Consider the following 26239-nt stretch of genomic DNA (forward strand, 5'->3'; position numbering starts at 1 on the left):
AAGTGATGTTGTGACACCTCAGGATTTTCAGAAGAGTGGTTTTCACTGGACGCTGGATTTGGAGATCTAGGCCTTCCATCTAGTGCCTTGATTTCTTGTAACAGTTTGGCCTCTCTGTTTTTAGATTCTAATAATTCATTTTGAGTTTCTTTGAGGCGCTTTTCTTCTCTCTCTTTTTCACCTTTTAGAAACTGATTTTCTTGCATGAGCTCTAGATTCACATTGATGATTTGTTCCCATTTAGCATGCAATTGGGTATATGACTCTAGCAGTTCTTGCATATCATTTTCGTTTCCGTTGTCATTCTCATGATTTGCGGTGAATGCTACGAAATTAGTGTTGGTGTCTTCTTCACTATCTGAGTCATCGCTTAGTGTTGCCACATATGTTTTGTTCTTCCTTTTAAAGTATGTTGGACATTCTGACTGGATGTGTCCAAACCCTTTGCACTCGTAGCACTGAATTCCTTCAGGTTTTAGACTCTCCCTTCCTTTTGAAATAGATTGATTTTGTCCAGTTGGGAAGTTCCCTTGATTGATTGAAGCACTTTTGCTTCTAAATTTGTTGAATTTTTTGAGAACTCTGTTGAAATTCATTGTTAGGAGAGCAATTGATTGTTCCATGGTTTCAGTATCAATTTCTGGACTCTCTTTCTGCTTTGATTGGAGCGCAATTCCTTTGTCATTATTTTTCCCTTTTTGCAGTATCTCAAGCTCATATGTTTGAAGATTTCCCATTAGATCACTGAGTTTGTAGGTGTTTAGATCTTTGTTTTCTTGGATGGCTGTAACCTTTATCATAAATCTCTCAGGTAGGGAACGTAGGACCTTTTTGACGAGCCTAGGTTCAGGAATAGGTTCGCCTAGGTTAAACGCATCTCCAGCAATCCCTAAAACTCTTGCACTAAACTGTGAGATATCCTCATCTTCTTCCATTTTTAAATTCTCAAACTGTGTTTGTATCATTTGCAGCTTGGAATGCTTAACAGAAGTATTTCCTTCGTGATGATCACATAGTATATCGCATGCAATTTTAGCTATGCCAGTGGTAGCGATTAGTTTGAAAGTATCTTCACTTACCGCTCCATAGATGGCATTCATTGCTTTTGAATTGTAATTATATTCTCTTCGCTCTTCTTCATTCCATTCTGCTTTAGGTTTTTGATTACCTTTATCATCAACTGGATTCTTCCATTCTTTCTCAACGAATTCCCAAACTCCTTCTCCTTGTGCCAAAATATAGATTTTCATTCTAGCTTTTCAGTAGGAGAAATTTGTACCAAAGAGAGCAGGGGGCCTGGTGCTTGACAGTCCTTCTCTGGGAAACTCCATTAGGATCCTGCTAATAATTTAACCAGTTTGGCTTTGATACCAATTGAAAATTTGTAAAGCGCAGCACCGAAACTGAAGTTGTAACACAAACAATTTGTAACGCAGTTCGGGCAAACAACCCTAATCTGCGAGGCACTTCTCAATTTGAGAACTTGCCTAAATCCACTAAAAGCTCAATATTTAAAGTACAATGTTTGGAACCTGAGATTACACAATAGAATGATCTTTCCTACCAAACTATTGAAACCTAAACACATGTACTACTTTCTAGGGGAATTTAGTATCCTATTCTCAAAGATTCTTGTACCTCACAAGATTAATGTTGAATGCTTGAGATCTACAATAAAGGACATCCCCTATTTATAGTAGCTATTCCTAACAGATTCGTGAATAACAAACTATTCCTAATCAAAATAGAACTAGAAAATCTTCAACAACAAATCCCCTTAGAACTAGTATTCTTCAATAACTATTCCTCTTAGTACTGATATTCCTTTATAGAACTGGAATTCTTTTTGCACATAACTTTGACAAAATACTTTGAGTCAACAAAATCAATGGCGTAGGAGAGAGGTCAACCACCCTCCAAGAAACCCTTATCTCTCTGCATGCCTCATTCATTTGTGTTGGATGTGGATGTGAACTAAAGTACCAACACAGACAATGGAAAGTGTTCAACCTTTTGGGATAACCTTTCGGGATAAGACAATGGAAAGAGTTCTACTACAGCGTAAATCGTCGAAACTCATGAACTTTCCACTCATTAAATTGGTTAAGAATCCTCCTTCTTAGCTTTCTCCATCAGCATCTTAAATTACCTGAATCAAAAATCCTTGTTATCCTAACGTAAGACTTAGAAGATGCCGTAGTATACTAGTATCAAATTGAGTGGAGAAACATGTGGCACCAGTACCATTCAGAACATAAAGATTTCCATCTTCTTTAATTGCAACAACTCCACTGGAAGAATCCGAAATTGTGATTTCCCTATTGGCAACCCACACAACCGTTCTTGACCGTCGGAACTGGGAAGTCGATCGACGCTAAATGGAAAGGAAGGAGAAATCTTGTAGAATTATAATTGAGTTAATTCCAGCAATGGTCCTCTGACTATGTTGATTTTCCACAATTGGTCCCTGACTTTTAATTTGAACAATTTAGACACTTGACTTTTGAAATCTTTCCAATGTTGGTCCTTCCGTTAGATGAAAGTTAAGTAAATGTTAGTTTGAGGGGTAAAGCAGTCATTTCACCAAATTAGATATAATCCATTGTCTTTCAATTCTCAGCTTGCGAAGTTCAACCAAGATTTGAGGAACATGTTGGACCGCCTACTAAGCGAAGCCACTGATGGCTGTCCATTTCTCAAGTTTGCACTAAAATACAAGTGCACCAAATTTCAACACCATATATGCACTAGTGCAGTGCACACCTGATTTGTCTGCTCAAGGCTGTAGCGATTGACTGTCTGCTGCTCATTGTGTTGATAAGGTAGTGGCCATAGTGTTAACCCGTAGCTGCGCTGCAATTTTGTAGTATTAACAGAAAGGCAGAAACTATCAGTGGTAAGATGATTGTTGATTTCCCTTCCCTGGTAAGATGGTGTCATTTTTTGTTTACATGTTTGAGTTTGATTGACACCCAGTACTTGTGACTTTTTACGCTGGTGATCTACATGCATTTGCATCAACTGTCAGTGGATCATGGGAAAGGAAACTTTGAATTAAAGCTTTATGCTCATCTTTGTGTATTTAGTGTAACATGGATCAATTACCCATGCTTCACTTTACCATGACTTGCCCCCTAAAGTACCTATGTTGCATATGCGCAACTTCTCCTGGATCCTCCCAAATAAACAAAAGGCAGAAACAGAAGGCCAAGAGGATATGAAGAGGAAGATGATAATATACTGCATCTTTGATCTTTCTGTTCTGTTACATAATCTAGCTTTTCAAAACAAAAAAAAAAAAAAAGAAGCTACGGAAGAAACAAGTTCTCTCTGCACGTCCTCCATATTCAACTAACTTCTCGAATTCGAGCATTTTCATCTGCTCGGAAAACCAATTCCACTGCACAATCGAATAAACCTGGCAGCATTCCGTTTCATATCCGGTCGAAACCATGGCGCCGGCGATCATCTTCATTCTCCTCACCACATCCTCTGGGTATTCCTCATCGTCTCATCGTCTTCTAAGAACGCTATCGCCAGATGCAAGACGGTGCTGGTCCGGTTCAGCGAGGGTGTGAGGTCTAGAAACTTCGCGAATCCATCCCTCAGCTTCGCCAACCTCTTAACTGCTTCCATAAAACGCGGAACATCATCTTCCATAGCCGTCCTGTTCCGACACTCTCCCGCGGAGGTGACCTTGGACTCAATTATGTCGGTCAACGACGTCGGGATTTCCGGGCGGACTGAATTTGTTTGCAACGCCGGAAAGAATGGCAGCAAACCGATCAACATCTTGAGATAACAGATCGAAATTTTCATCACCACTGCGATTGAATGCCTCGCCGCAGTTGTCATCGTCGTTGCCACTTTCTCCCATGGCATATAATTTTCTGGTAGAGAATGAATGAGGTATTATATCGCTTGCACTACTGCGCCTACTCGTAGTTTTCAACCCCACAAGGAGGACATTTGGGGATTTTAATTTGCTGATGTATGTGGCGAAGGGAGGAAGACGATACATGGATTATACTCTAAGCATGCTAAATGACTACTTTACCCCTCAAATTAACGTCTACTTAACTTTCATTTGATGGAAGGATCAACATTGGAAATGTTTTAAAAGTCAAGTGTCTAAATTGTCCAAATTAAAAGTCAGGGACCAATTGTGGAAAATCAACATAGTCGGAGGACCATTGCTGGAATTAACTCATTATAATTTTATCTCTACTTTTGAAATTCAACAAATAGTCAAATTAACAGAGGATTAAATTGTGTAAAAATTACATAGTTGAGGACTTAATTGGGTAAGAATGGTAGTTGAGGACTAAATTGGTAATTACGGCATAGTCGAGTGACCATTTTGGTTATTAACTCTTATTAGTATTACTAGTTTTTTTTAGGCGCTTTGTGCGAATGGGATAATGGCCAATGATTTTTTTAAATAAGTATTTCATAGTATATCAATGCAATATTATATAGGAGACGTTTATGCATAAATAAATAAATATTGATTTCGTTTATTTAAATCGGTAATTTAAAGTAGATAAATTCAAGATAATATATGAGAGATTGATTATAATTGTCACTAAAATAAATGTTTGCAACTTTGTAATAACGCTAGTCTAAATACTTAGTCTTAAAGTGATAGTCGAAATAAATACTACTTTTAGTTTAAATTTCTCTAATTATGATCTTCTTAATTCTCTTTTGGGTAGGATTGTCATTGTTTTCGTCTTCAGTACATGTCTTTTTTTTTTTTTTTTTAATTGGTAGTGTGTTATGTGCAATTAGGTTACTGGTGGCAACATAGAGGGATTCATCATGCAATGAGATTATGGTGTAGGAATCTTTAGATTTGTCTTGCTGTGTATATGACTGAGATTTTAGTTGTAATATGAACTCGATCTTTATCTTACAAACACTTATTGATATTTAATAGTGGTAATTTTTTCCGTACATGTTTCACGTGTTGTGAGATGTGTGTCGTAGGTTATCATGTGAAAGTATTGAACAAAATATTAATATTTATTATATTTGTATAAAATACTTGGTAAATAAATATATATAACATGTTTTGTATTATAACTTGATATTTAATTACAAGATAATGTAAAAAGAAGACAATGAACAATGTAGTGAATATAAAAAATTAATAAATTTTAAGGTAATGAATCTTTAAATTCTAGAAAATAAAGATAATAAAACTAATGAAATTGTATTGTTATAATGATATAGTAAAAATTAACTTACAAATTTCTTTAGAAGTTTTCATGCATTGATAAAATTCTGATGCGTAAACTTGTTCAATTGGAGCTAGTAGGATGTTAACATTGTCAATTATTTAGAAAATAGTCCTACCGTTTTAGAGTCCCTGTGTAATTGTATTTATGATCAACAACTTTGTAGTTAGACCGCGCAGGTCTGACAATAATGTAAGAACAATTTTGTACGATAAAAAAAATAATAGTATAATATTTGTAAAGTAATGTACAATTGTACCATTATAAAAAAAATACAAAAAAATATTAATACCATAATGACGTAAATCATTCCAATAATGCAAAAACATAATTGAAATATTAAGTTTTATTCTAAATAATCAAAAGAAGATTAATTAAACGTATAAAAAAAACGTAACCTAAATTTGTTTTTAAAAAATGAAAATCAAATGATTTTTAAAGTTCCTGATTTATAATCTTTAATGCTCAACTTTGAATGCATGTTATGTATTTAGTCGGGCTAATTATTTAACCAAAGTTTATGTCATAATATATGTTTAACAATTATGCCAACTCTAATTGTGATGAGGTTCGAACTTAAGACCTTTCTTATATAAATTAATGATGAGTAGGTTAAGAATAATAAATAGTTAACGGAATATTCTATTACTAAAGTTTATACTAACGGAATTCAGGGTTATTTAAGGGAAGAAAATAATATAATAGAGGGTAAATAAGGAAAATCATTAAAAAAATACTAAAATCAAAATAATATGAACCATTCAATTTAAGAAACAATTACTACCGACATTTTTTTGTTCCAGTTAAGGGCCTAACATTATTGGCTCTTATTAGATTTGTAGATAGATGTAGATTGTATATTATTAAAACCAAAATGTATTCGGTTCGGTTCAGTATTTACCAAATCGTTTGGCTCGCTTGTGTTTTTAACAGAACCATTTGATTTACAAGAATTCCGAACCATTCGATTTTTCGATATATATATTACTAGTTCGGATCGATTCGATTTGGATAAACCGAATCGAATTGCCCACCCCTAAATAGAAGTGTATAGTTGAATGCAGGTCTCAATGTTAAACAGACTTGATTTACCTCTTCATCATTACTCCAACAAAACTAGGATATCTAATTAAAAAAGAAAAAAAAAAAAAAAAGAGGCTCTGTACATTAATATGTGTGTGATAGAGACGCACAACATTGTCATGGCAAATTATTGTGTGGACCATGGTTCACACAGTGTTAAGTGGACCATAACAAAAAATACATTTTTAATATACTAAATGTACATTATTTTTGTACTGAATGTACATTATATAATATAATGTATACTTAGTATAAAAATAATGTACATCTCCTGAATACAATGTACATTATTTTTGTATTAAATGTACATTATTTTTGTACTGAATGTACATTATTTTATGATATACAAAATATGTATGTGGACCATGGTCCACACAATAATAATTGCATTGTCATGCGCCCATGCCTGAGAGGTTGATAATTATATTGTTGAGAAGATTGGTTAAATGCGTTTCTATGGATCCAACTAAATCAACAATGGGTCCCTCAACGCACTTTCAAATAAATTTAGAGAAATTGAAATTTAAAAGGAAAATTAATGACTTTTGTGAGTTTTGTCCATAAATTATTTTTAAAAAATAACATATATATTTAATCTCTTTTATTATATCATTATCAGCTTTCATTCTTCAATTGTCATTTGTCAATGAAGTAACGGCCTTTTTTTTTTTTTTTTAATACATTAGGTTACAACTTACATCAGACTAATCCTAAGCTCCCCAAATCACTATCCAAGAGTCCCTAAATGAGGTAAATCACAAGTCGCCTCGTTAGTCTTCATGTTCCCCACATCCCTTGTCTATGCACTCTGCGCATAAAGGGTCTTCATCACCTCCGATCCGTCAAAGTTTCCCAATAACCTCCCATTTTCAGTGGGATTCATACCCCACATTGCCGCTAGAACAAGGCTTTAGAGTAATCCCAATGAAGTGCCTTTCTTTGTTCTTCAAATGTTTGTAAAATGATTTTTATTTTTAAACCAATCCTAACAGAATTTAATTTATGGAAGAAAAAAAAAGTTATGTTGCAAACACATGAGAGACAAAAGGCAACGTAATTCTGCTAGATATAATTGAGCGACGAAATGTGTCATTTTTCAAATTAAGAATATAGAGATTTTATTTTTTTTTATGATGTTGATTAAAATTAGTACCGATAATATTTAATATATATAATCCTGATGTATCTGGTTAGTGGTTACATTGTACAATTAAATATGAGTTAATACCCAAAATCGTCCTCGACTATAGTGATTTTTTTCAATTTCGTCCTAAACGACTTTGGTGACCTAATATCGTCCCAGACTTTTGTGTTTCGCTCAATTTAGTCCCAGACTTTTGTATTTTTGCTCAATTTAGTCCCTCATTTGTTATTCTGTCCATTTGATGTTAAATAAATAGACAATTCAGTAATTTTAATATTAGCATCTCTTTACTCATAGACATGTGAACTGCGAAATCTTTTTTTTTTTTTTTTTACGAATTACTCCCAGAATTACTCCTAAAACTGTGAATATAAAATTTGATTTGCAGGTCCGGGAGTAATTCTGGGTGTAATTCGTACAAGAAAGAGGAATTTCGCACTTCACAAGTTGAAAGTGAAGAGAGATCAATATTGACATTACTGAATTGTCCCTTTATTTAACACCAATTTGACGGAATAACAAATGGAGGACTAAATTGAGCGAAACACAAAAGTCTGGGACGATATTAGGTCACCAAAGTCGTTTAGGACGAAATTGAGAAAAACCACTATAATCGAGGACGATTTTGGGTATTAACTCAATTAAATATGATAGACATAATTGTATACCAGTTATCAATGTTGATTAACACCATAGAAAATCCAAAAGAATATATAATCTACATTGATCCTTACCATGTTTATACAAATGTCAATTGACACCATCAAAATTCCCTAAGAATATACACATTGATCCTTGCCTAATAGATATCAATGTTGATTGACACGGTAGAAAATCCATAAGAATATAATCCATATTGGTCCTTACCATATTTGTTCTAATGCTAATTACACCATAAAAAAAATTCTAAGAATATAATCCACATATATTCTTAGGATATTTCTAAACTCTTTATTTATACAAGATATGAAAAAATATGTGTGACCTAGCTAATTCACAATGGTAAGATGAGCAATCTTACATCCATCTCAATTTGTATGTATTCACATATATTTATAAGTAACAAATATCGTTGAATGTCTCACTAGTTTAATTTATTTGATATATATAATCATATATAACTGTATTTAATACTATTGAAAATTATTACTAATAATATTTAGTACTGTACAATCATATATGATATACATAATGTATTCACTATGATGAATATCAGTATAGATTGGTGTTGTAAAAATTTTCAGTACACAAAAATGATCAAATATATGTGTCATAAAAGGAAGGTATAAACCACTTAGAATAAAATATGTATAAACCAACTTAGAATAAAATACTTTTTAAAAAGAAGGCTAATCAAATCAAAACTTGGGAGAATTTTTCTCTCTCTAGAATTCTCTCTAGGGTTTTTGCCTCTCCACTAGGGTTTTCGCACACTTTGTGGCTCTTCCATCCGGATGACGACCAGCATCTGGAGTGATTCGACGGCAGATCGCAGGCGGCATGGCTACGTCTAAAGAAGCGGCAGCGAATGAAGTAGAGGCGCTGGCTGAAAGCTGGGCGGATTGGGCGTTACAGGAGGAGGAGGCTGCTGCCTTCACGCCGGAGGGTGAGGATATCGACGATGGAGGCAGTGTAGAGACATGTAGGATAGTCGGGCGGTTCTTAACGCAAAAGATGGTGAAATTGGAATTCATGCGCCAAGTTTTGGCATCTGTTTGGCAACCAGTCCGAGGGGTACAGGTTACGGAAATTCAGAGGGGTTTGTTCTTGTTTGTGTTCTTTCATAAAATGGACATGGACTACGTTTTGAATGGTGGACCGTGGGCGTTTGAGAATAACACGTTGATATGTCGTGAGGTTGTGGCAGGAGCAATCCCGAGGGACGTGCATCTTGATACGATAGATATGTGGGTACAATTGCCTGACATGCCGAAGGGGTATACGTCTCAATCAATTCTTGAGCAGGCGGGTAATTTTCTTGGCACTTTTGTCAAGCATGATGACCGTTTTGAGGGGGCACCTTGGCTTACGTTTCACCGTATTCGTGTCTCGATCCCGGTTGATTAGCCTCTTCGAAGACGGATGACGTTGATGAAGAGGGACAAATCTGCAGCTTGGGTAACTTTTCGCTATGAACGGTTACATAATTTTTGTTATTTTTGTGGTTTGATGGGACATCTGCACACGTTTTGTATTTGGGCTAGGGAGGCTGGAGTCCCCGTGGAGCGGTACCCGTATGGTCCGGATATGCGAGTTGGTGGATCCCGGAGCGCTCCTAGAGCGGTTGGGGAGAGCTGGCTTGTGCCGGTTGGTGGTAAACCGCGAGCGGTTGACGAGGGAGTTAAGGTGGCAGTTACGGCAGTGAAGGCATCTGGGGATTGTGGGGGACGCCGGGACAGTACGTCGGAGGGGGACATGGTTGTGGCAACGGCAAAGCGCCGCCGGCAGGCTGCGGGTGATGGCCCTATATCGGAGGAAATTGGCGGTGATATTACTATGACAGACAGTTCAAAAAACATGCCCATGGCGGGAGCTGGTACCTAGCCCCGCCCGTCATCATGAGTACGCTAAGCTGGAACTGTCGTGGCTTAGGCAATCCACGCACAGTTCGAGAGGTTGTGGACTTGGCGTCCCGTAAGAAGCCCGAGTTTGTATTTTTGATGGATACCATGGTGGGGCGGGAACATGCAGAGCGAATCCGTGTCACGCTTGGTTATGATGGTTCATTTTGTGTGGATAACACTGGTTTGAGTGGTGGTCTAGCTCTATTCTGGAAGAAGAATAACACGGTAAGTTTGTTGAGTTATTCTAAAAACCACATTGATGTGAAAGTATCTATATCTGATAAGATATGGCGCATGACGTGTTTTTATGGCTTTCCGCAACGACATAGGCGGAGGGAATCCTGGGAATTGTTGAAAACGTTACATAGTAGGTCCTCACTGCCATGGGTAGTGGTAGGAGACTTTAATGATCTTTTGTTTCAGCATGAGAAAATGGGAGGAAACCCGCATCCTAGTAGTCTTCTACGCGGCTTTGGGGAGACTATTGATGACTGTGGGTTGATGCAGATGCCCATTAGAGGCCACCAATTCACATGGAAGAAGAGTAAGGGGACACCGAATTGGATAGAAGAAAGATTAGATAAGGTCTTGACAACGGCAGGCTGGGGTGGCATGAATGAGAACGCATGGGTAGAAAATATAAGGACTCGAGCTTCGGATCACTCGGCTCTCTACCTTAACATTAATGCGATCAACATGAGGAGAGGAAGGGGACCGAGGGGTTTCAGGTTTGAGATGGCCTGGCTCCTGGAGGAGGGATGTAGGGATGTGGTAATGTCTGCGTGGCAGGAGGGGAAGTCTGAAGGGTTGCTGAATTGTCAGCAATATTGTGGAGGAAAGTTGATGCGGTGGGGTAAATTTGGAGACCGCATTAGGCAGCTACGGCAGAGAATGGAGGATATTAGAAACCGAAGGGATCCGGCTGCTTTAGCTGAATTCCAACAAATAAATAATCAGCTAAATCAATTGGAGGCCCAGGAGGATGTTTTTTGGAAGCAACGAGCGAAGCAGCACTGGCTCCGGGGAGCAGATGCCAATACAAAGTTCTATCACAGGCATGCCTTTGCTCGTAAGAAAAATAATGCTGGGGTGTGGGTGGAAGGGAATGATATGCATTCAGTGATCTTGGATTATTTTAGAGGTATTTTTGCTTCTAATGGCGCCAATTGTTCTGACCCTTTATTTGATAATTTTGAACCAAGAGTGTCCCATGATCAAAATGTTATGTTGGAGCGTCCTTTTGTAGTTGATGAGGTTAAAGTAACAATTTTTTCTATGTTCCCTGATAAGGCTCCGGGCCTGGATGGAATGAATCCAGGGTTTTACCAGCATTTTTGGAGTATAGTGGGGGAGGATGTGTCGGAGCTTATAGTAAGGAGTTTAAATACATGTGTTTTCCCGGATGGTTTGAATGATACTAATATTGTGTTGATCCCGAAAAAAGACACACCTGAAACGGTTGCGAATGTGAGGCCGATTGCTTTGGGTAATGTTCTCTATAGAATAATGGCCAAGATGATAGCTAATAAGATGAAACCACTATTGTGGGACCTTATCTCGGAATCCCAGACTGCGCTTATCCCAAGAAGGCTAATCACGGATAACATTCTTGTTGCAGTAGAGGTGGGGCATTATCTGAACAGGAAACAGTGTGGTTTAGTGGGGTGGTGTAACACCCCCTTAAAACAAGCTATAATAAAAGCCTTAACGCATGCAGATATCATAACAAAACTCTAGCACAGCGGAAGATAAAAGGGTAACTGGATAACATAAAATCCAAAACAGAGGTGTTATGCCACGCTTATCAACACGATAAACGCTACGGCCAAATCTGCATGGTATACAACTATCCAAAAACTCATAGTCTAAAGCTAAATCGGCTCACAGGCCGTAAAGCAAGGGAAAGATACTACACTATCGGGCACTAGACATCACCTGTAAGAACATAAAGATACACATGGGACGACGCCCGGTCAGCGAATAATGCTGGTAACCCACCAATACATGTGAAATATCATACATAGATAAGATATAAGTTGTAAAGCCATTTTCGAAACGGAATACATAAGTATATAAGAACAAAAGCAAGTGTAATAGCTAACATAAGACTCAACACTCTCAACAAACAACACGGGAACACATCCCAAAACCACAAGAACAACACGACTCAAAAAAGAGTCAAGGCATGATCTATCATCACTCAATAGATCAAAACCCGACAAGCACCACGCCAAAGAATAAGACTTACACACCCGGCAACACACGCCAAGGCAACACATGCCTCTGTGACTACACACGTCACAAGAGAAGAACACACAACACCGGCTACAATAACCCTCGCGACATCACCCATCACGAGTTGGCATGCCTGCCTTATGCCCTGTTCCAACCTTATGGCTACCCCCAACCTTGTTTCTTCTTTCCAACCATTACCTCCAGGACCCCTGTACTTCTTAGTCCAACCTTTTCCCTCCAGGACCGTCGTCCCCCACCAACAAAGCCACCAATTTCATAGTACACGAGGTACCGTACACACACACGGCAACACATGCCTTCCCAAGAAATACGTGGACCCATCACTCAGGCCACAACTCCATAATCACGTCACGGCCACCACGAGGACCGCTGCAATACCTTGGTGACTAGTGTCCCATACCACTAATCGTGCAATCCAGGTAAAGCCACACATGCATCACACTTCAACGAGAATCAATCAACGGATTACAACGAAGGTATGAAACATACTCAATCAAGGAATGGGTCACAGCCCAACAACAACAACGATGAATAACACAAGTTATCATCAACCAATCGGAAGGTACAAACAACACACACGCTAGCATTTAGATACCAAACTAGCATGCTTATCAAACGGATAAACCAAAGGTAGTTCCGAAGAAACACTCAAGACACATCACGGTTCAACGAAACACAATGTTGAACACTTAGCACGATTCAAGACACCAAAGCCTACATGGATTCCTACCATATAGTTCTAGACATACGAAACATCAAGAAGACACTCAAATAGTTCCACCAAAGAACAACAGGAAGTCAAAAGACCAAATACCGAGTCAAAAGAATCACGGGGAACAAATCCCCCAACAACTTTAGAAATAGGTACAACATGACTTTGAAGTTGACTAGTCAAATACTAGTCCTCAAGTATTAAAAATCAGGATTTTAGGAATTAATTCTTCAATTGAAATAGGATTAATTACTCAATTAATCCATGAATTGAATTTGGATTTTTGGGGTGTCACATCCTCTCCCCCTTCAAAGAAGCTTCATCCCCGAAGCTTGGGTACGACGAATTAAAAGCAAACGGTGAAGGGAAACAACATTGTGACAAGAGGTTCAAGAACAAACTCTTTTGGTCAAAGACTCCAAAAGAATTCACAAGAATTTCAAAACAAAGAAGTATTCCAAAGCAAGAAAGAAGGTATTTCAATTCAAAGATTGGCAAGAGTTTAACAAACGGATAGATTGAGCATCAAGAACTCTAGCCTCAACACAACTACCGAATTCTAGACAACAACCAAGAACTAGACAACCAATACCAACTACTAAGCTACTAAACAACAAAGCAACAAGCAAAAACAAGCAAAAAGTGAACAACAAACAACCTACAAACGGCAACAACGGCTAAGAAGATACAACAACTAAGGAAAGGCGAACAAGATAGCCACAGCTTCACACTAGAATGACTCGGTCTCCGACTCCTCGGTGCTCTCCTTGGATTCTTCATCAGACTCTTCGTCGGCTCTTCCTCGGCTAGAACTGGCCTCAAGCTGGTCCAACCTCTGGTTAACCGCGACGGACGGCGTCTAGGGATGGCAACGGGGCGGGGCGGGGGGGGGGGGGGGGAATATACTCCCCGTCCCCGTCCCCGAATTCCCAACCCCGTCCCCGTCCCGGTGGGGAATTAAGCGGGGACGGGGATTACCCATCCCGTCAACTCTTAAATAAAATTTTAAATTTTTTAAAAAAAATCTAAGTTTTAATTTTTATATATATATATATATATATATATATATATATATATATATATATACATATATATATATATATATATAATGCAATAGCCATTGTAATGCCAAGGCAGTACGTACAGTACTACAGTGACATTACATTTATATATATATATATATATATATATATATATATATATATATATATATATATATATATATATATATATATATATATTTATTTATTTATTTATTTATTTATTTATAAAAATTAATCGGGGACGGGACGGGGCGGGGCGGGGAGGGGAATCCCCGTCCCCGACGGGGAATTGTTTACATTCCCCGTCCCCGTCCCCGTTCCCCGAAAGTTTTCCTTATTCCCGTCCCCGTCGGGGCGGGGATTGGGGATCCCCGTCGGGGACGGGGCACATTGCCATCCCTAACGGCATCTTCATAAAAGCAAAGCAACTAAACCAACTACTCAAACTACAAGCTAACAACCACGGCAAACAAGAGAAAACGACTAAACGCACATCTGAGCAAACAACTACCAACGAACCTACTAACAAAACAAGCAAGGGACACAACAAGGTTTCACAACGAAAACGGTCGGCTTGCGAAACGGATGACAAAGCTTAAGAGATGGGTTGCAAACGGGGTTTTAAGCAACAAAGATGTTCTCCACTAACCGAGGTTACAGGAAACAAGGGTTCAAATTAAAGTGGTGAGATAGATAGGTTTGGTCACAACGAAGTTCAACACCAAAACCGTCGATTGACAAAACGAGAGACAAGGCTGAGAGATAGGTTGAGGGTCCACAAAGGTAAGACAAGAAAGAAAGATAAGGTGATAGATAAAAGATTTACCGGAAAGGAAAGCTAACTTCACACCGAGCCTAACTCCTGCTCAAACTAGCCAACGATCTACTCAAAACGAGACGGCTCAGCTAAGGAACAAGCCACAAACAGAAACTGACACCACAAGAACTCTAAACCAGATCACTCGGGATCACAGAACCAGGGTTGCATCTTCAACTGATCTCTGCTGGCTTCTTCAACCAAAGGAGACAAGGTACCCCCACTACTTAACTTGAGCTCGGCATCTGCTTGAACTTGATTTGTCACTTCTGACAAAAGCTTCAACTGCTAGATCCAAAACACGAGTTGGATGTCCTTCTCTCCGGCTCTTGGGCTAACTTGATGCTGGCTACCGACTTAACACTTGCATTAGCACACCACTTCCAACTCTCTAGAAAGCAACGCTTGAAACTTCAAAACTTCGGTCCGGATGAAAGGTCCAAAACAGGAACGGTAACAAAGGAGAAAGGTAACTCAGAGAAAAGAAGGCTCACAAGAAGAGATGCGGTTCAACGGAAAGGATTATAGCGAAAGGTTTGGGTTCAGAAACTCAAGGACCACGTTACTTAGGAGTAGGATCGAAGTCATCAAAGTTGCAACTTAGGAAATAAGGTTGCCACCTTGCACAGAATCGTTAGAAGCGGGGAAAACAAGAACGAGGTTCGATTCAAAGGGACGATCAAGGTAAGAGTTTAGGTTCAACAATTCGAGGACCATGTTGATTAAGAAGAAGAGAATTGTAAACGACGCTACAACTCAAGGAGTAAGGAATCAAAACGGGGTTTTAGTGATTGAAAGAATTTCCCCACAGAGGGTATCCGGTTTGAGCTCAAGGATAGCAATAATTAGGAAGGGGATCAAGATTTTCAAAGTCACAACTTAGGAAAGATGAGGTCGTAACCTTGAACAGAGTCAAATTAAGAGAGGAACAAGAACGAGGTTTGAAAGAATTGAAAGGATTTCCTAATGAAGGGTACTAGATTGAGGCTCAAGAATAACGTAGATTAAGAAGGAAATCAAGATTTTCAAGATTACAACTTAGGAAAACGAGGTTGTCATCTTGTATAGAATCAAATTAAGAAGGAAACGAGAAAGACGCTCGAAGAGATAGGAAAGATTTCTCGGAAAGGGACAAGGGGTGAAGATCGGTTTCAAGAGGTAAAAGGGTTCACGACTCCTGGCGAAACTTCGGCTTGACGCTGTACACTAAGCTTGTCGAACAGAAGGCTCTCTACCACGACTCAGACACGGCTTACTCTTAGGCCTTGCCAAATTTCTTCATAAGCTAATGACACCGCCGCCTTGCACAAGATGGTTTGGAAGAACACAAGAACAAGGTTCGGAAGAAAAGGATCATTTGGCAAAAAGGATGATTGGGTTTGTCTAAAGGAAAGAAGAGATTAACGATGGTCAAGGCAACACTCAAACAAGCTAACGCCAGAAGCTAACTCACCCAACAAAGCCTACACCAGTAATGCCAACTTCTACCAAACGGGGAATTTAGGGACAAACCTGAAAGAAGGAGTAACGGAAGTGGGAGACCGCTCCCTCCAGCATGAGCGAACCCTTCCGGAACTGGTTAAGAATGGGCGCAACTATCCCAGCCCGGAGACCGGGAACGCCAATTAAATGCAAGAAAGAAAAGTAGTACATAAACAACATCTTTTCTCAATCGTTAGCACGAATTGTCGAAAAGGACTCGATATGACAAGAAGAGGCGACAGACGCATGAAAAGTATCATACAACTAGAGCCTCCCGGCGATAAGGGTCTTACCTGGGAATAAGGACCTTGATGATTTTAAGACACCGTAAGAAGTACATGTAACACACAAAATCGCCAAAACACCATGCGACGTCAAAGACAGTCAATCAATGCATTCCAAGGAAGAGAAATGCATCACCAAGCACTTGGTCACCAAAGGACTGAACAAAGAACGAGCGACAAGCCGAGCTCCAAGAAAAACCAAGAAGGCTTATCATTAATCAAGCAAGGCAAAGACAAAGTTGGCTTATAACCAACCACCCGGTGAAGGTGACGAGGTTGATAATTGGAAACCAGACCCGACCTACTGAGCAAAAAGAACATGCGAGAGTCTTGACTCATCTATAAACTCGTACCTAAGGATCAATAAAACTATACGATGGGCCACCCTATGTATTCAATTCCCTTCTATTGTGCACACGGACATGGGGCTTGTCGGGACTTGAATCTATGCATTCTTGGGATTTTCCCCGAAGGAATTCATTCTTCCTAGTCACCTTCCCGCGGGTCCCCAACGGGACCTTGACGGGTCCCCAACAGGAGCTTGGCAGGAGGACGACCGCCCACCTCGCGCCCACTGGTACAATGTGCTGATTTCTTAACTCCTCACTTTATTGATTCATGGCGCACTTGTGTGCCTCGATTGATGAACGCGAGTCTTGGGTAAAGAACCATGGGTCGCCCAAACATGGTGTCATCGGTAAAAGACCTTGACACGCAAGACACCATCGGAAAAGCACAACTAATTGCATTACACGTGGGGTTGAAGTTGGACTCTACGATGCAACCGACCAGGGATGATTGGCATAAAGGATTGTGCAAACCAAGGAGGCGAGTTGGGAACTCGTGCTAAGGACTCACAAAGACCTTAAAAGTCAAAATGCTAAGGATGGACCGGGACTCCTTCAAACCATGGATATCGTTCAAGCAAATCAGATGACTCCTTACAAGTTGTATGGAATCAAGAACCACGTAGTCCGTGGTGCTAGGCAAAAAGTAAAAAGCACATTTGTGCCAAGATCTCAGGGGTCATTAAGGACCCACAAGGAAATGAGATGACTCGTAAAGTCACCGAGTCATTCCACAACGAGGTTAGGTAACCAACTGCGCTTCAAAAGGAAAAGAACATGCAAGGACACCCTCACCATTAAAAGTAGCACAAAAAGGCACAACTAGTCGAACCTCGGGGAAGACATGAAGTCTTACTAAGAATTACATTCACTAAAGAGGAGATGAAATTCAATAAGAAGGGAAAATCAACCCAAAGTTTACCGACTCCCAAGAAACTTTGGGAAGAATTTGGGAAGTGCGCCCTAAGAGATTGGCTTGGTTGACCAAACTTGGTCAAGACCTTGGACGCATTAAAGAAGTAAGTGTTAAATCATCACGGGAGATTCCCTCAAGATAGGGGAGAAGGATGAAACCTTAGCCTGGGAAGCAAGGTCTAACAAGGATCTTAAAGTCAAGCAAGTGCCAACACCAAGGAAGAAGGATCATCAGTTCGTCAATACGTCGTGATCAAAGCATCAAACCAGAATAGTCACTTGAAGATCAAGAACCCTTAACCCATCCTAGCCGAATTCCCTTCCCCCCCTCGGAAAATCAGCCCCCTCCTTATTTCAAAACCCTTTCTACCCTTCAACCACACTCTTGATCCCCTATTTTAACAATTCCATACAAGGTGGCAACCTCGCACCCTAAGTTGCAACCTTGAAAACTTTGATCCTAATTCCTAAATTCACTTTGTCCTCAGGTTTGAAACCCAGTCTCTTAGCCCTTTAAACCTAATCGTTCCCAAAAACCCAGCACATATAAACATACAATTATACAGTTTCCCCGTAGAATGCTTTCGCTATAGGACCACCGTACTACTTTGGACTCGTTACCCCCGCAATGACTTCCAAGCTTCGGGGACGAAGCTTCTCGTAAGGGGGGGAGAGTGTAACACCCCGTGTTACGGCCTTCAATCCCGGATTAATTATTTAATTAATCCCGTTAATACTAATTAAATATGATTTAATTCGGTTAGGTTTCCTTTAATTAATTAATAAGGTCCACCATGAACCGTGGACCCTTGCCTAAATTAGAGTCCTAAGCCTATTAGGAATAAAGAAAGTAAACCCTTTACTATTCAGATTCTAATCAGGAATCCTAGACCTAGTTATCTATTAGGAATAAAGGAAGTAGGCCTTTTACTATTCAGACTACGATTAGGATTCCCTTTAATTAATTAATATGGTCCACTATGGACCATGGACCCTTATCCCTAAACCCAATCCTTAGTTCCAAAAGGAATGGAATTAGCAAGCCTATAATATTAGTTCCTAACCAGGACTCCTAAATATATAAATAGGGGACTTAAGAGGCACCTAGAACCCCCCCCCCCCCCCACCACAATAAACGACTCACCACCCCAAAGAGCTCCAAGAATTCCCTTAGAAGAAATCAAGAAAGCAAGAAAGCTTGAAAGCTTAAAGAAAGACCCTTCATAGCCAAGGAATTAATTAAGGCTAAGAAGTAACCCATGTCTCAACAAAACCTATTTTCATAGCTATGATTTCCCCCGTAGGATTTCCCTATATTACTGTATATTGATGATTTGTGATATTATTATTGATGATTGATGGGATAATTCCATGGGTGATCTTGATATTGGGAGATTCTTGATAATTATGGTGTTCTTGATGATTATGTGGAGTTCTTGATGTTTATATGTCGTTCTTGATAATTGTATGGCATTCTTGGTGCTTATGTGATATTCTTACCGAATCTTGTAATTAGAAGACGAATCGTATTCTTGTTGGTATAAAAGTGATTAGAACCCTAGGTTGTATCGTATGATATTATTCTTGGTGTATCGGGTGGGGAAATCGCATGTTTGGGTGTCGATTATGTTTAGAAAAGCATGATAGGTTATGTGCTGTACGTTTCTCGTATTTGATCCGTTAATTGTCTACGTGTTGATCGTTAATTGCGTTGTAAAGTGTCTAAGCATGGTTTCGGGTTCCACAATGGTTCCCGGGGCGTTTTGTGTATAAAGAGCCAGTGGGGGTAGGTGGGGGGTAGGGGACCCGCCACTTACCCGCGGCCAGAAGGGACGTCTCCGGTAGCGGGCAGCCGGCGGGCGGGCAACTGCCCGCCGGCGACCCGCTGCCCGGAACAGTGCTTACCGGCGGGCAGCCAGCGGGTGGCCCCCCACCCACCGGCTACCCGCTGGAAATTCCCACACTCGGGACCCCGGCTTCCCCGTTTGATGTTTCCCCGACCCCCGTGGTGTCCCAACGGACTCCGTCTATCGTGCCTATGTCTAGTTTGATGTTTCGGGTACCGTTCGTAGGTTGTATGAGTCTTATATATTGCATGCTAGTTGAATTGGTATCCCGTTGACCCAGGTATGAGAAGTATGAACCCCTTAGGAATATTCCTAGTTGTGGATGACCACGCATAGGTTTCGTTATACGTTTTTCCCCCCCTTCCCAATGTGCTAATATGGGCTGCATGTGCTTGCTAAGTGTTATGTGTGCATGTTACCCCGATTTGGTTGAGATCAATCGGGCTATACGGGCAGTCGGATGGGCTGAGAACCATACCGGCTGTTAACCAGGCTGGTAAAGACCGGTCAGGTATATAAATATTATATAGGACTAAGTTCCACTATACGGGTAGTCGGATGGGCTGAGAACCATACCGGCTGTTAACCAGGCTGGTAAAGACCGGTCAGGTATATAAATATTATATAGGACAAAGGTCCACTATACGGGCAGTTGAATGGGCTGAGAATCATCCCAACTGTTAACCAGGCTGGTAAAGACCGGTCAGGTATATAAATATTATATAGAACTGCGGTTCATCAGTCGGTTGCGATCGACTCCTCCGTAATGTGAGACGGGGCAGGGTGCTGCGGGGCCGTGTCAGACCTATTTGCGCTGACCCTCATGTATGGGCATGCGATTGGTCCTGTGGCGCCAACAAAGTGTGCTATATGATGAGATAGGAAGGATTGATGTTGTGACTGTTATGGAAACGTGACCATAGGATTCTTGCTAGTAAACTATACATGTTTAATTGTGATTATTGGTTGTGTTTATTTATAACTGTGCCCTATGTCGAGAATTGTATATACTTGATTATGACTGTTGATTGTGTGTACCCCTATCTGTCGAGTCATTCCCGGTTTTAAAAGCTAGAGTTCGTAGGATATATCTTCTTGCTCAAAATGGTTTTCGTATATCTATATATATCTCTATATGTATTGTATTTCAACGCGTTAGAGTGGGTTACCAGCATCTCTCGCTGAACAGATATATTTGGCTTTCAGGCACAGAAAAGTAAGTCACTGGAGCGCGCTAGAACTTGGAGCGTAGAAGTAGTTAGTTTCCCCTTTCGGCCTGCGTTCCATGTCTATGCGTTTACATTATTAAGGATATTAGTTAGTTCGCCTGTGCACCTGAGCTCTCTAGCTTAGGTGTGGCTTAGCACCCCGTACTCTTTTGTATCGTATTTTGGGATTTAATGAGATTCTATCTTTATTATATAAGTTTTAAAAGTCTTGAAAATCTGGGGTGTTACATCTTGCCTTACCGAGGTCCCGACTTCGTACACGGGTCCTGATTGCTACTTCCACTGAGTCCTTCGATGCTTACTTCCCAACCGGGGCCTCACACTACCAACTGGTTTTGAGCTTGCTGAAGTCTTCCTCTTAAACTTGTAGACCGGTGACCTTTCTTGCCACTAGCAAAGCACTCTATCGGTTTCCCAAGACAGATGACGCCTGGGGTGGTCACTTCCACACTTCTTGCAAACGGAGCACCTTCCTTTAGCCTTGATCTTCCGGCTTGATTTGAGAGCCTTACTTCTCTTAGAACCATCTCTTTGAAAACTTCTTGTTGCTTCGACATCGGTAGCCATCAAACTACTAACCACCGGTGAAACACTTCCGTCAAGCTTCCTCTTACGGTTCTCCCGGATTCGTTTCTGAACTTGCTGAACTCGGTAGGGTCGGTTGCACAAAGGTAGGCCTCCTTTACTTGAGCAGGGTAGAACCGCTCACGTAACTTAACCTTCAGGTCTTCTCAACTGAACTCCGGATCTTGTCTACAGGCTGGCCTTTCAAGCATCCACCACGAGTCTGCTTCCTGCCGAAGATAGAACGTAGCCAACTGTTCACTGGTGACTGCTTCTGAAGACTTTGCACGACGTCTCGATGGTGCCATCCTCGACTTCTCCAGCAACAGCACGATCACGGGAGGAAACTCAAGGCTCGCACCCTTACCTGGTGCCTTAACTAAAGAGAACCAAAATTAAAAGGAAAACAAAACACATACAACACAACAGAAAACGATAAGAGAACTCACAACCTCACCGCGCAACCTAGAGTCCTAAGCGTAACACTTAGATTCTTAAGGTCGCTTAAAGGTCTCAAACCACGCTTAGCCACTTAGAAAGTCTAGACTTAATCCTTCCTAGGCTCAAACCTAGGCTCTGATACCAACTGTAACACCCCCTTAAAACAAGCTATAATAAAAGCCTTAACGCATGCAGATATCATAACAAAACACTAGCACAACGGAAGATAAAAGGGTAACTGGATAACATAAAATCCAAAACAGGGGTGTTATGCCACGCTTATCAACACGACATACGCTACGGCCAAATCTGCATGGTATACAACTATCCAAAAACTCATAGTCTAAAGCTAAATCGGCTCACAGGCCGTAAGGCAAGGGAAAGATACTACACTATCGGGCACTAGACATCGCGCTCGACTAGACATCACCTGTAAGAACACAAAGATAAACATGGGACGACGCCCGGTCAGCGAATAATGCTGGTAACCCACCAATTCATGTGAAATATCATACATAGATAAGATATAAGTTGTAAAGCCATTTTCGAAACAGAATACATAAGTATATAAGTACGAAACCAAGAGTAATAGCCAATATAAGACTCAACACTCTCAACAAACAACACGGGAACACATCCCAAAACCACAAGAACAACACGACTCACAAAAGACTCAAGGCATGATCTATCATCACTCAATAGATCAAAACTCGACAAGCACCACGCCAAAGAATAAGACTTACACACCCGGCAACACACGCCAAGGCAACACATGCCTCTGTGACTACACACGTCACAAGAGAAGAACACACATCACCGGCTACAATAGCCCTCGCGACATCACCCATCACGAGTTGGTATGCCTGCCTTATGCCCTGTTCTAACCTTATGGCTACCCCCAACCTTGTTTCTTCTTTCCAACCATTACCTCCAGGACCCCTGTACTTCTTAGTCCAACCTTTTCTCTCCGGGACCGTCGTCTCCCACCAACAAAGCCACCAATTTCATAGTACACGAGGTACCGTACACACACACGGCAACACATGCCTTCCCAAGAAGTACGTGGACCCATCACTCAGGCCATAACTCCATAATCACGTCACGGCCACCACGAGGACCGCTGCAATACCTTGGTATCTAGTGTCCCATACCACTAATCGTGCAATCCAGGTAAAGCCACACACGCATCACACTTCAACGAGAATCAATCAACGGATTACAACGAAGGTATGAAACATACTCAATCAAGGAATGGGTCACAGCCCAACAACAACAATGATGAATAACATAAGTTATCATCAACCAATCGGAAGGTACAAACAACACACACGCTAGCATTTAGACACCAAACTAGCATGCTTATCAAACAGATAAACCAAAGGTAGTTCCGAGGAACACTCAAGACACATCACGGTTCAACGAAACACAATGTTGAACACTTAGCACGATTCAAGACACCAAAGCCTACATGGATTCCTACCATATAGTTCTAGACATACGAAACATCAAGAAGACACTCAAATAGTTCCACCAAAGAACAACAGGAAGTCAAAAGACCAAATACCGAGTCAAAAGAATCACGGGGAACAAATCCCCCAACAACCACAACATGTTCCCCGCGGGTGGACCCACGGGTGGTGCCCCGCCCGTGGTTCCGCCCGCGGGAACATCTCCCACGAGGCCTTGTACCCCGCGGGTGAGGCGACGGGTGGTGCCCCGCCCGCGGGTACACGTCCTGTACCAAAAACAATCCCTTCGGGAATTTCCAACTCCAAGCTCAAATTCAAGTCCAAAACATGCCAAATCTCACCAAATACAATAAAGTGACTTGAATCAAAGGAATAGCCAAGCAATGGCACACAAGAACCCTAAACACAAGCTCTAGATATGCATTTTCACAAGATCATGCATCAACACTCATATTTCATAGCAAAACACATGTAGAATCCAAGAAATATTCACATAGGTATGCAAAATAGATTTTGTAGAGCATGGGTTACCTCTTGTAGACTAAAAGACTTCACTTTACACCTCAACAAGCTCCCCACAAGGTTCACTTTCCAAACCCACTTCAAGAACAAACCAAAAGATCATAAAGATCCTACCTTTAAGAAAAAAGACATCTAAGATGGAACCAAAAACACAAGATGGACTTAGATCTTACCCTCCTAGATGCCCAAATAGGTGAAAGGTTGAATCTTGGAAGAAAATCTTGAAGTCTTGGCAAGGTCTCAACTTAGCTTGGAGGAAAAGCTACTCACCTTTCTAGAGAGAAGGTAGAGCTAATGTTTTAGAAAGTGTAAGGGGTGAAATGAAGATGTCTTCTAGGTTAGGTTACAATACTAACACTTGGTGAAAGGTCAAGAATGCCCTTACTAACATTAGAAAGTGTAAGGAACAAGGGAACTCCCTTCAAAGCTCAAGGTACAACATGACTTTGAAGTTGACTAGTCAAATACTAGTCCTCAAGTATTAAAAATCATGATTTTAGGAATTAATTCCTCAATTGAAATAGGATTAATTACTCAATTAATCCATGAATTGAATTTGGATTTTTGGGGTGTCACAGGTGGAGTGCGCTCAAGTTAGATATGTCAAAAGCCTATGATAGAATGGAGTGGCCTTTTCTGGAAAAAATGCTGTCAGTAATGGGATTTAATGATAGCTGGGTTCGTCTCATTATGCTGTGTGTGACTACTGTTAATTATACTGTGATGGTCAATGGTGAAGCTGGGGGACGTGTAACGCCCACCCGTGGACTCAGTCAAGGGGATCCCCTTTCTCCCTATCTTTTTATTATTTGTGCAGAGGGCCTTTCAATGCTGTTGCAGAGAGCACAGATAACAGGATCAATACATGGCTGTAGAGTAGCTAGGGGAGCACCCCCTTGTGTCACATTTGTTTTTTTGCGGATGACAGTCTATTATTTTTTTTAAGGCAAATATTCAAGAGGCCAGTGTTATTAAGCAATGTCTCATAAGGTACGAAAAATTGTCTAGTCATGTAGTGAATTATAATAAATCAAGTATTTGTTTTAGTCGGAATACCCAAGGAAATGACAGGGATCAAGTTGCCAACTGTTTAGAGGTTGTGCAGGCAGCCAATTTTGGGAAATATTTGGGTTTACCATCCTTTGTGGGTAGAAGGAAAACAGCTTTCTTTGCATATGTGGAAGACAATATCAAACAGAGGATTGGTTCATGGAATAAAAAGTTGTTGTCGAAGGCTGGTAAGGATGTTTTGTTGAAAAGTGTGGCTCAATCTATGCCTACGTTTTCAATGAGTGATTTTTGCTACATGAGACAGTTTGTTTGTCTATTGAGCGGATTATGAATAAATTCTGGCGGGGTAATGGCGCAGGCACAGGAATACATTGGAAAGCTTGGGATAAATTACGTGTCCCAAAAAAATATGGTGGATTAGGCTTTAAGGAGCTGCGTGCATTTAATTTGGCTATATTAGGGAAACAGGCGTGACGTTTCTTAACTAACCCATCTACTCTTGCGGCAAGAATTTATAAAGCTCGGTATTTCCCTACAACTAGTTTTGTTGATGCTACCATAGGAAATTGCCCGAGCTTCTGTTGGAGGAGTATTATGGCAGCACATAATTTGGTGTGTGCAGGAATACGACGAAGGATTGGCAATGGACAGACAACTCTCATATGGGGACATCCCTGGCTACCAAACAACCCCAGCCCTTTGGTTCAAACAATTATGCCTGAGGAATTAAGGGAGGCAGGGGTAGCTGGCCTAATTGACCCACAAACTAAGACTTGGGATCCACATATTCTATCTGATCTTTTTATTCCTGATGATGTGAATAGAATTGCTATGATCCCTATTAGTCCAGATTATGAGGACTCATGGTATTGGATGGGGAACCCGAGAGGGGAGTACACTGTTAAGAATGCCTATAGGCGAATAGTGGGGGATTATGCTAATAACCTGGTGTTTTTGATAAATGGGTTACAATGTGGAAATTGAAGATTCCATCTAAATGAAAAACATTCCTGTGGAGAGCTATATGTGATATCCTTCCCACTACTGATAATTTGATTATAAAGAGGGTAGAAGTGAGCCCTGCATGCCCAATGTGTGATCTAGCACATGAGAATGTTATGCATGCCTTAATATCTTGTGATTATTCTAGGAGGATTTGGAATGTTTCACAATTACCTGTTGCAAATATTGCGATGCATTCTTTTCCTTTATGGCTTATGAGTATGTTCAACGCCTTGACAAAAGAGCAGGTAGGAGTGGCCGTGGGTG

At 40.5% G+C, this 26239-nt stretch overlaps 1 protein-coding gene and 1 long non-coding RNA gene across 2 annotated transcripts; one reads left to right on the top strand and one right to left on the bottom strand.

The window, feature by feature from the left end:
• Positions 1 to 79: 79 nt before the first annotated feature.
• Positions 80 to 1250, bottom strand: LOC109146932. The gene is made up of 3 exons (XM_019294583.1): positions 746 to 1250; positions 182 to 694; positions 80 to 114 (listed from the first exon to the last, which is right to left on the bottom strand). Exons 1-3 carry the CDS (start codon positions 1248 to 1250, stop codon positions 80 to 82), a joined length of 1053 nt encoding a protein of 350 aa, XP_019150128.1.
• A 961-nt stretch (positions 1251 to 2211) lies between these two features.
• On the top strand, positions 2212 to 15987 carry LOC109146943. Its single transcript, XR_002048532.1, has 3 exons — positions 2212 to 2339; positions 2573 to 2574; positions 15976 to 15987. It is a non-coding gene; the product is annotated as an uncharacterized LOC109146943 (long non-coding RNA).
• Positions 15988 to 26239: the final 10252 nt, after the last annotated feature.

This window comes from Ipomoea nil, unplaced genomic scaffold, assembly GCF_001879475.1.
Source record: "Ipomoea nil cultivar Tokyo-kokei standard unplaced genomic scaffold, Asagao_1.1 scaffold1952, whole genome shotgun sequence".
Classification (NCBI taxonomy): domain Eukaryota; kingdom Viridiplantae; phylum Streptophyta; class Magnoliopsida; order Solanales; family Convolvulaceae; genus Ipomoea; species Ipomoea nil.

Coding starts and splice junctions, on each gene's coding strand:
- LOC109146932 (XM_019294583.1), bottom strand. CDS start 1,250: ATGAAAATCTATATTTTGGCACAAGGAGAAGGAGTTTGGGAATTCGTT. Junction 695..745: donor TCTAAACACCTACAAACTCA/GTGATCTAATGG, acceptor TACTGCAAAAAG/GGAAAAATAATGACAAAGGA. Junction 115..181: donor AGAAAATCAGTTTCTAAAAG/GTGAAAAAGAGA, acceptor ATCTAAAAACAG/AGAGGCCAAACTGTTACAAG.